This window comes from Watersipora subatra, chromosome 4, assembly GCF_963576615.1.
Source record: "Watersipora subatra chromosome 4, tzWatSuba1.1, whole genome shotgun sequence".
In the NCBI taxonomy this organism is placed as follows: Eukaryota; Metazoa; Bryozoa; class Gymnolaemata; order Cheilostomatida; family Watersiporidae; genus Watersipora; species Watersipora subatra.
The window spans coordinates 28,033,121-28,045,357 of record NC_088711.1 but is presented as its reverse complement, the minus strand read 5'-3'; the positions used below and the strand labels follow the sequence as shown (position 1 = coordinate 28,045,357).

At 34.3% G+C, this 12,237-nt stretch overlaps 1 protein-coding gene across 1 annotated transcript in view; it reads left to right on the top strand.

Moving 5' to 3' along the window:
• Positions 1–12,218, top strand: part of LOC137394996 (sterol carrier protein 2-like) — a 32,472-nt gene extending 20,254 nt beyond the window's left edge. Inside the window, exons 10-16 of the mRNA XM_068081779.1 lie at positions 2,564–2,659; positions 4,701–4,808; positions 5,049–5,202; positions 5,479–5,554; positions 6,117–6,246; positions 7,348–7,424; positions 11,748–12,218. Of these exons, the coding sequence (XP_067937880.1) occupies positions 2,564–2,659; positions 4,701–4,808; positions 5,049–5,202; positions 5,479–5,554; positions 6,117–6,246; positions 7,348–7,424; positions 11,748–11,843 (737 nt within the window). The 3' untranslated portion in view covers positions 11,844–12,218. The remainder of the gene's footprint in view (positions 1–2,563; positions 2,660–4,700; positions 4,809–5,048; positions 5,203–5,478; positions 5,555–6,116; positions 6,247–7,347; positions 7,425–11,747) is intronic.
• Positions 12,219–12,237: the final 19 nt, after the last annotated feature.

The window sequence follows — 12,237 nt, the reverse complement described above, 5'->3', positions numbered from 1 at the left end:
AGTTTTTGATTAATATTTTTCCACCTATAATATAAAATGGCAAAGTTTTTTGTCGTTATCACATTGTTTGACCTGGCCAATAAAATGGGACAGCAGCAAAGCTGTGCAGTTTAGTTTTCATATTCAAAATCTAAATGTAAAACCAAATTTGGGTCATTTCACAATGGCGACTATTAATATCACTAGAAATTCCCCTGTCATACAGCCCACGACCAAAGTGATTTTGGAAAAAAGAAAGGGTACTGATGGTTAAGAAATGAAATATTAGCAGTCAAATGGCACTGCAGTGCAATAGGATAACTGCAATGGTAGCTGTAATGTACTGGGTGTGGGTGTTATTATATAAAACAAACAGCAATAATGAAAGGAAAAGATTATATGTTTATATCTCTCCCCCTGCAATAGGAGAAATACAATATTAGAAGTAAAATGCACTGATATTATTAGAATAACCAATATTATTAATATAGTAATACAGTAATAATAGAAAACCAATGCACAATTTTGTTTACATTTCAAAACGTAATAGCTAACAATATCAAGAAGTTGTGATGTCTATATAGACTTTTAGAAAATCTATTTAACAACGCTATTTAGAAAAAATAATAACATTAACATATTGCCCATCATCGATGTTGTTAGTGTGACTATAACATCTCAATAGTCATCCAAACTTATAATTAAATATTGTAATAATCTCATAAAAGTTGTTAGAAAAAAATATCATCGCCATTTCCTTTACTTTGACTGTGTTGGACATCAGCTAGAATACCAAAGTACTCAAAAGCGTCTAAAATGTCAGTTACTTTGAAATCGGCAAAAAAGAAACGATTATATTTCAGTACTTCTACGTTAATTACAGAAACCTTCGGCAATTCGACAATGCTATGGACTGGTGAAATGTGCAAGTTATGTTTTTGTGAAATGCGCACGACTTAATGGTTCTATTCACTGTCGCTCGGCGTTTCAATTGCCGGTCTTAATTTTGATAAAAGTAAGGCTTGGCAAGTTTTAATAACGATTTTCGGCCAAATTAATCTGTCTATTTGTGTATAATCCGTTCAGATTGGTAAGTTTTAAGATACTGTCGACACTTTTCAAAGACTTGGTAATATATTTAAATAGGTTTATATGTGTTTTGTATCATTATTATACTTAAACGACTCTACAGAAAAATTGTTAAATTTGTTGGTGAGATTTCGGTACAAGGGTTTGCGACGTTGATGAATAATTTTCGTGAGTTGTGTGCACATGTATTATCATAAAACTCTCAAACATTTGCTCCGCTTGTTTGTTCGTGGGATGAATGCTTGTTAATGGCAGCTGACTGATCATAATTGTGACAATATTTGGCAACTATATTTATTTGACAACAAAATGAAACCAGCAGATCGTTGAAATAACCAAAAATGTTTTTGAAGATAAAACCATTGAAGAATTGTGGCCTTCAATGATTCATCCATATCCACAGATAGCCAAACACGCCCTTCGAACTCTGCTCCCAATTGTGTCTACATACTTATGCGAGTCCGCTTTCTCCTTTATGGCTGTTCTCAAATCGAAACAATGAAACCGGCTGGGACTTTGTCAACCATTTCCCCAAAGATTGAGAATTTGGTGAAAAACAAGAAGTATTTTCGTCTATATCACTAACGAACTGAAAATGAACAGTCAAAGCAATTTAGTATAGCATTGCTTTATGTAAGTAAATAAAGAGAAACATGTCAAATCTATTGACTCTTACATATATATTATTCTAATTTATAATGTACGCCAATTTAAAATGCATTGTTATAAACACCATATATTATGATGTTTATAAAGGGGTCCATGACTTTGAGATAAAGAGCTCAGGGGGTCCATGGCTCCAAGGTAGTTGGGAACCACTGGTCTAGTGGTTCTCTCACTCAAGTCTTATCTGCAGTTATTCTCAGTTAGTCATTCTCACTTTGATTCATTTAGAATATTTTTGGAATGGATATTTATAATTTTACGTTCGTTTCTTAATGCATAACAAACTTAACTACCTCTTTGTAGCCACTTGCTCAGTTAAGAAATTTTACATGTTTTGTCATTTTTCCGGATTAGATCATCAAACACAATTCCTAGCATGAAATATTTACTGTGTAGTGGCCCCATTTGGGTTTGCTCATGGTCGTTCTTAAGTTTTTCTTGTTTCAGACCAAAATTTCAACCAATTTAATCAAAGCTTGTATATTCACTGTTCTTCATTACATAAAGTGCATAGGTAGGTAAGTAAACAAATCAACCTATTACGAATATGACATTTTTAAGTAGGAGGTCGAAGTTGTTTTCTATATGCGTTTGCTTGCTACCCACTTACCACACTGACTTTCATTTCTTTTAACTATGCTTGTAAATAAATATTTGTTTAGCAGTTACTGTGAATCCTATATATTATTACTAATACTATTACTAAATATTACGGTGAAGTTAAAATCCCACTTTTTGTAAATTGATCCAATCCCTAAAATTTACAGAACATGTCACAACTTTTATTCTGTGTTTTTCAAACACAATGTAATATCAAATGTTGTTTCAGGTGTGAAACCAGATGACATAGACGTGGTCGAACTCCATGATTGTTTCTCAACTAATGAACTAATTACATATGAAGCTCTAGGTCTTTGTGCTCCTGGTATGTTTATGATCATGTATTTCCTCTGTATTTTATCATGAAAAGAAGGGTTACAGGGTACAAATTATATACATACTCGGAAAAGATTACAGACACAATTTTTAACCCAAGCCATAATGATTTTTTATAGAATAATTTATAATCGGCCAACGTGCTCGGCACGAGCAGTAGTGCAGATCAGTGGAGAGTGATTTGTTGTCACTATGTAATGACTATTCACTTATCTATCAAAGTATTATTATGCTATGGGCATTGTGTTATTACTGATTGTAATTGTTTAGCAAAATCTATTGTGGGACTTTTTTTACAATGGCCTTATACTTATACATGTACTTATACTTGTACTTATACTTGTACTTATACTTGTACTTATACTTGTACTTGTACTTATACTTGTACTTATACATGTACTTATACATGTACTTATACTTGTACTTATACTTGTACTTATACTTGTACTTATACTTGTACTTATACTTGTACTTATACATGTACTTACACTTGTACTTACACTTGTACTTACACTTGTACTTACACTTGTACTTATACTTGTACTTATACTTGTACTTATACATGTACTTATACTTGTACTTATACTTGTACTTATTCATGTACTTATACTTGCACTTATACTTGCACTTATACTTGTACTTATACTTGTACTTATACATGTACTTATACATGTACTTATACTTGTACTTATACTTATACTTGTACTTATACTTGTACTTATACTTGTACTTATACTTGTACTTATTCATGTACTTATACTTGTACTTATACTTGTACTTATACTTGTACTTATACTTGTACTTATACATGTACTTATACTTGTACTTATACTTGTACTTATTCATGTACTTATACTTGCACTTATACTTGCACTTATACTTGTACTTATACTTGTACTTATACATGTACTTATACATGTACTTATACTTGTACTTATGCTTGTACTTATACTTGTACTTATACTTGTACTTATACTTGTACTTATACTTGTACTTATACTTGTACTTATACATGTACTTATACATGTACTTATACTTGTACTTATGCTTGTACTTATACTTGTACTTATACTTGTACTTATACGTTTACTTATACATGTACTTGTACTGGAATAAACTGGACGTCAGTGGTGTGTGAAATATGGATATTTCGCACACCACTGTATGTCCAGTTTATTTCGCACACCGCTGTGTCCAGTTTATTTCGCACACCGCTGTGTGTCCAGTTTATTTCACACACCGCTGTAAGTCCAGTTTATTTCACACACCGCTGTATATTTGCTTTAGTTATTTGGCTTTGTTATTGAACCTAATTGCTAGCAAAGTACGCAGGTCATACAGATAGATGTATAGTTCATTGCTTACACTACACCTTCACAATAACTTTTCAAAACTCAATAATGCTGGTGAACATCTTAGTAGAGGCTCAAATAATACTGCTAAAGTTTCTCTTTTAATCTACAAGCATTTTATGGTGAAGTTTAGAGAAAACAGGAATAGCTTTATAAGACTTCAATGCAGCAAACTTGAAAGGAATTGAGAACTATTAGTATGTAGGAATCGCGCATATGAACAGAGGTAGTGGCATGTACAATTAAAGGTGTCACGCATATGAACAGAGGTAGTGGCATGTACAATTAAAGGTGTCACGCATATGAACAGAGGTAGTGGCATGTACAATTAAAGTACTAGTTATTTTTATTATTGTTGCATTCTTTTTGCCTTTCACTAGCTTTTATCACTTTTTAATACCCAACTACAATGCTATGAAAAATTCCAAATGTAGTATGTTGAAAATTATTTTCTATGTCAACACAAATATTTGATCAAATTGTACGGATGTATCTCAAAAGATTTGCATGTAGACGTGACTGCATGCAGTCAATAGCTTCAAGTGTAAGCAAGGAATTATACAGTATATATAACTGATGTTACCCCTTTTTCTGATAAGTTGGGTATACATGAGATGCATGTGTGTAATGTAATGTATGCATAATATCTGCATACATTACTACGATGCTGCTGTTCAGGTGAAGGAGGAAAGATGGTGGACAGGGGAGACAACACATATGGAGGAAAGTATGTTGTGAATCCTAGCGGAGGCTTGGAGTCTAAGGGGCATCCATTAGGAGCTACTGGTTAGTTCCCATGTCTAATCCTTGCTTTCACATTCGCCTGCGTGTTGCATGAACTCTATCTTCAGCTTGTACTTGGTCATAAGGTCATAAGGACTCGTCCTGTACACTAGTTATTATGACTTATCAAACTAATTTGTTAGAAATAAAAATATTATATAGTAGAATTAAAAATTTGTCCATAGAATCATTTGTGCAGTGGTTGCTCAGACTAATTCCGCTTGGATTTTGTCTGCTTGGTAGGTTTAGCTCAGTGCTCTGAGCTTACGTGGCAGCTGAGAGGGGAGGCTGGCAAGAGACAAGTCTCTGAGGCTAAGCTAGCGTTACAGCACAACATTGGTTTGGGTGGAGCTGCTGTGGTTACTCTGTACAAACTGGGATTTCCTACAAAGCTTCAGTAAGTGAATTTGGACAGAAACAAGAGAAAATGGTAAAGATTTGTATCAGCACTGATCTTTCAAGATGCTGTGCTCTCTGGTAAGATTATTAGCGGGCTGTAGATGGGATACTGCCTGTCCTTGTATCAATAAAACTGGTGATGCATAGGTTATTTCACACAAGAATTTACGATTTACTGTGAACAATTTGTATGCAGTCAGAGCTTTGTTGCTGTCCTGAGATGCAGTTGTAGGCTCAAATGTTGATACTATTGTTCACATATGGCCTTTTGTAGCAACCCTAGCGCAGTGAGTGGAGACGTGTTTGAATGTGCTCCATTGTTTGCAGAAATGGCAAATATATTGAAAAAGGTAGGTTTAACTTGATTGAAAATTAGTTATGCGACGCTTATTTTCATATTCTCATCGTTTATTTAACTTTTGTGATGCTTTTTAGTTGATGGAATCTTTCAAGTAAATCCTAGTGTAAAGATTTTTTACACGTACGACATTGTTTAGGTTGCCATTTTCTCTTACCTATTTGAACACTGGTCCTTTAACGCAATGAAGTTATTTCGATTTCAAAACTGTTCATGGACAAAATATATTAGGTTAATGGGTAGGATTTCAATATATTAGTAGAGATACAGAACCTTGGCTAGTTGAAATCACGATAAAGGCGCAGGTAGCTAGAAAACACTTCACCTCTAGACTCAGGGTAGCTAGATATTGAAGCATCAAATGATTTCTCTCTCATTCTTGTGATTTCTTTTTTTTTGATGGTATTACTAGCTGGAAATTATATTTTCATAAATTTTGTAAATCTATCAACCCAATCTAGGAAAGGTACTTGACTGGAGTGCTATGGAGTGGACTGGATATTAATGCTTTGTATAGGTTGTTCATCATTGAATAATTGCACTTTTTATGACAGGGCGGTGCTGTAATAGTTAAGAAGATCAGGGGAACATACAGCTTTAAAGTGAAGAATTCAACTGGCAAGGAATTAGTTTGGTTTGTCAACTGTAAGACCGGAAGTGGTTTTATAGAAGTTGGTTCAGACAGTACGTGTTATTTGTTCTTTGTGTTCTTAATTTCTAATACCTTCTGGATTTTAATTTAAAAGAGGTGCTTGCTCAAATTTATGTCCAGGACTAAATTAAATACTGTTTTATTCAGCCTGGTCACTTCATGATTGAAGCTTCAATTTTGAAAAAGAATCCGATGGGCCTAAACGTACACATTCAAAGCATAAAATTTTGATGGTCAGACGTAAATGTTCTTTAGAGCTAGCTCTCCTTGTTCGCAAAGATTACCCTTTGTCTCTACTTACCAGTGGAAATATTATTTGTAAGCTAAACCTGTAGGTTTCCATGATTTCTGTCAAGGCTAGATTTAGGACAAGAGTTTTAATATTACTGTTGTCCGTCAATTATAAAGTAATTGGTGTTGCCCTCGATGGTCATGAAATGTGCAAGAATAGAGTGATTCTTGCACATTTGAGGCATGTTAAGCGCATTATGAGATGTTGATAAATATCTACCGCAAGCTTTAGCACTTATAAATGATAGTTTAGTGAGTTTTTAATAATGAGTGAATGACTACACACTCACTTATTTGCATTGTTCTAGGTAGACATAAATGTAGGTTATACTTTGTCATGGAGGGTTCTTCACTTGAAGTGTTAAATTAAACGATGTAAGGTAAGACAATCTTTTCAACAAGAGAGTCAATACATGAGTAGCCTGTGCTAGTGATGAAGAAAATAAAGGAAAACTTTCACTGTCGTACATCATGTCTAGCGGTGCTTAGATGTGTTTGTCCATCGCCGTGTTGTCAGTTTTATGGAGTTTCAGTAAAAATTTAATTTAGACCCAAGTGTTGTCACTGTCATATTTGTTCCACGTTAGATATCATAACAAGTTAGGTAGTAATAGTCATTCATTTTGCCGCAGCCAATTTTAAGAAACAAATTTGTCTGCATATGTTGGTTAGATATGAACTTGCCAGTTCTTGTAGCTGCCCAGTTGGTCGTTAGCAGTTTTATCAACCTGCCTTTTTATAAACAAACCGTATTCTCTTAGGTTTTAATAAAATACTGTTAAGCCTTGTGTCATGCAATTATTTAGCATTTTTGTTGCCATGGAATCTGATTTTGTTTACAGAGAAGGCTGACTGCACAATAAGTGTCAGCGATAAAGACCTCGTTGACTTACTTTCTGGCAAACTTGATGGACAAAAGGTATTCTTATCGTTAGTTTATTGTACATGTGATATAAGTCTTGGTAAGATCTGTCAGAGGTTATCTGTACAACTGTTGTTATCGCTTAGTTTATTGTACATGTGATATACGTCATGGTGAGATCTGTCAGAGGTTATCTGTACAACTGTTGTTATCGCTTAGTTTGCCTATTGTACATGTGATATAAGTCATGGTGAGATCTGTCAGAAGTTATCTGTACAACTGTTGTTATCGCTTAGTTTACCTATTGTACATGTAATACATCATTGTGACATCTGTCAGAAGTTATCTGTACAACTGCTGCTATCGCTCAGTTTATTGTACATGTGATAAATGTCTCGGTGAGATTTGTCGGGAGTTACTGTGAAACCTTTAATTGAACGCCATGGCGCTCTATTTTTTAACCTTTCTTCTACAGTGGCGGTCAATTGGAGGCGGCATTCAAATAGAGGGTGGCGGTGTATTTTTTAAACGGCTCGTCAGAATTTTGGGAATATTAATTTAGTCCTATTACTTGTGAAGCAAATATCGACTTTATTTTGCACGCTTTTTATCGGTGGAGCGATATTGAACCTTTTGGATGCAATAAATCTGCTAACTTACCTCCAACTTGTCAAAAATCTCTTAATAGATATGCATCGATAAATCGAGAAACATCTCTACCAGTTGTTATCTATTGCTTGCAATTGACCTGCGATAATATTATAGCCTGTGTCCTTCTTTGCAATCTGTTGATATTTTCAATTTTTATTTCATTGTTAATTTGAAGACATATTTTTATTTTATATCTATATTTAACATTGTTGTATAAAAGCTCAATGATATGTTTGCTACAGTTTGCAGCCAAAACTAGCTATTTATGTGCAATAGCAGTGAAGTTATAAGCATCGATCCATTGTAAGCTGTGTTAAGATAGCCACAAGATGCTATTAAATAACATGCTATAAATCATATAAATGCATATTTCTAAGTTATATAATGATAATCTATTAAATGATACAAATATACATTCGTGAACAAGTGACATAAATGAACCATACTCATAATACATGCAGAAACAAAATTAACGTTTTTAAAACACAAATATTTTCGTCGTTTCATATTTTCATGTTCGGCTGGCTGCGTTCTGATTGTTGCTTTCGATGGAGCGAACATTTTCTAGTTGTCCAATATTAATACCTTCCACCATATCTTCTGGCCTCAACTTTTTTTCTGCACTGCTGAATTAGTCGATACTAGCGTCCAAACAATTTTTCGGCAGAGCAAAACTTTTACACGCTGCATTTAGCACAAATGCAACACTTAAAAGTTTGCTCGCTAACCGTAACCTTTGGTCCAAAACTTGCAAACTGTTTTTATATGCATCTTCTTTCAAGTATTAAGACTGTTAAACAAGGCACTACTATTAGCCTGGGACAGTTCGTAGTTGGTTCTATGTCATTGCTTTCAAAGTTTATCTAACATCATAAATTTAAACCAGGCTTTTATATATGCAAGCTACTTCGAAAATAGAAAGGACGCATTAAACAAGGAACTACTATTAGCCTGAGACAGATGTTAATTATTTCTGGGGTGTTGCTTTCAAAGTTCATCTACCAACGTAAATTTAAACCATTTTTATATAGGTACATGTACTTCGAAATATCAAAACCGTGTTAAACAAGGAACTACTATTAACCTGAGATCGTTATTAATTATTTCTATGGTGTTGCTTTCAAAGTTTTAACGGAAAAGAAACGAAAAGTTTTGGAGTTAGACAACGAGAGAATTGATCGTGATTAATGTACCGGTAAATGATTCATTATTATGCGATTTTTTGGACACTTTTCTACTGCTCACTTGATACTATGGGTTCATAAAGATCAAAGATAGTCAAGGTGGTGGTCAAATGGAGATGGCGTTCAAATAGAGGGTGGCACTCTCTTTTTCAACCCTTTTCTTATAGTGGCGGTCAAATAGAGGTGGCGTTCAGTTACAGGTTTTACGGTATCTGTACAACTGCTACCACTTAGGTAGTTTATTGTACATGTGATATATGTCATGTTGATATATTTCATGGTGAGATATGTCATGGGGAGATATGTCATGAGGGGATATGTCATGGTGATACATGTATATGTCATGGTGAAATATGTCATGGTAAGATATGTCATGGTGAGATATGTCATGGTGAGATATGTCATGGTGAGATATGTCATGGTGAGATATCTCATGGTGAGATATCTCATGGTGAGATATCTCATGGTGAGATATGCCATGGTGAGATATGTCATGGTGAAATATGTCATGGTGAAATATGTCATGGTGAAATATGTCATGGTGAGATATGTCATGGTGAGATATGTCATGGTGAGATATGTCTTGGTGAGATATGTCATGGTGAGATATGTCATGGTGAGATATGTCATGGTGAGATATGTCATGGTGTGATATGTCATGGTGAGATATGTCATGGTGAGATATGTCATGGTGAGATATGTCACGGTGAGATATCTCATGGTGAGACATGCCATGGTGAAATATGTCATGGTGAAATATGTCATGGTGAAATATGTCATGGTGAGATATGTCATGGTGAGATATGCTATGGTGAGATATGTCATGGTGAAATATGTCATGGTGAGATATGTCATGGTGAGATATGTCATGGTGAGATATGTCATGGTGAGATATGTCATGGTGAGATATGTCATGGTGAGATATGTCATGGTGAGATATGTCATGGCGAAATATGTCATGGCGAAATATGTCATGGTGAGATATCTCATGGTGAGATATCTCATGGTGAGATATCTCATGGTGAGATATGTCATGGTGAGATATCTCATGGTGAGATATGTCATAGTGAAATATGTCATGGTAAAATATGTCATGGTGAAATATGTCATGGTGAGATATGTCATGGTGAGATATGTCATGGTGAAATATGCCATGGTAAAATATGTCATGGTGAGATATGTCATGGTGAGATATGTCATGGTGAGATATGTCATGGTGAGATATGTCATGGTGAAATATGCCATGGGGAGATATGCCATGGTGAGAGATGTCATGGTGATATTCAGTCTAATTAAAAGTGCAGATAACTTAAATGCTACATTTCATGATATCATCCTCGATATTCTAGCAATTCTTTTAAATTACTCAATTGTGGGAAGTTATTGATTATTATTGGCCATTAGTCACCTTTTTATCCTAATTCAAGCATCAACAGGTGTACGATAGCATGACTTGTAAGCATATTGTGTACAGCGCACCCTCAGGATACGATTTTAATCTGTTTCAGGGTTGGCATCGTATGGTGAAAAAATCGCATGCAGGGGTATAGAAACCATAGTAATTATATAATGCAAACATTCCCTAGTAAAAATCATCAACATTTTATACAAGTTCTGTACATATTAAAAATTAGTAGCAAAATAGTATGTTAATCTTAGTAACTATAGTTACCTACAGTAACTTTAGTATATTTATTGGTTATGATCTGCATTAAAATGTAACGTTGCAATGTACTATTTGCAGTAGGTATTGTAGAGAATTCTTATCTTTAAGACAGACGGGTGTATAACATAAACTTTGGATTCACTTTAAATAAGTTTAGCCTACTGAACACACACTTAAAGCTAAGTTTTAGTATGTATTTTTAACAAATTTACTGAATTCCAACTTTTTTCACTGAAATTTTATCACCTTTCAGTTTTTCACTCGTTTTCAATATAATTTTAGCCGATCTCATTAAAGTTTTTTCAACCCGACTCACTGGGAAGCCCGAACGATACTTAACTTTTCATCATGTAGTGAATTTTTGTTAGCAGATAAAAGAAGTTGTCTGACCACTGACATTCTGTTTGAAGAGATTACAACTACAACTTTGCTACTGGCTTTAAAGGGAAAATATCACCGTTTACATATGAGAATTGCTGAATTGAGAGAAATCAGTCATTGTGTCTCTTTCAGGCGTTGTGAAAATGTTTTCGGTGTCTTTGTTATTTTGACATACGTAATAAGCATACCGACTGCCAAATTTGAACACGAGTGAAAATTTTGTTGAATTCGTATTGGGAAACAAGATTTGCATGGTGAGGTGAAAAAAATCATCACATTCCGCTTTATATGTTGGAAAATCGTATATCGGAGTAATCGTATCATGAGGTGGCACTGTATTAGTTTTCTATTCTTTTAAAGTGATTGGTCCGACTACAACATTTATGGTACCCATTTTATTAAAAGTATAAGATGTAATACATAGTGTTGTGTATGTCTACATAATCAAAAGTGGATTATGTTCAATGTATCTACATGCTTACGTATTTTTTGCTCCAGGCTTTCATGCAAGGGAAGTTGAAGATAACAGGTAACATCATGCTAGCCACTAAACTGAAGGAGCTTCAGCTCGTTGCACCCAATTCAAAGCTATAGATGTGTCTGGCACATGCTGTGGACCTTGCTGGTGTTTATACATTAGCATATTAAAATATGATTTTGATCATTGCAAGGCAGTACTAAATTCATAGACACACTTGGTAATGTTGCTGAGGAAGGAAGTCAGAAAATATTATGTACTTTTGCCCAAGTCTTCCCATCAATTTCATTCTTAAATCGTTTCTATTGCAATATTAAATGTGATTTTTTGTTAGTTTTCCAAAAAAATTGCTGCATACTATATTTTTAGATATATTTTTTGTTGTCAATCAGAATTTTTTTTATAATTTGCTCCAGTATACAATGATAAACACTTAGAACAAAGTTGATGCACAAGCCAATAAGAAGTATTGTACCCAGACGGTACTTTTTACCACAATCACTCACCAGT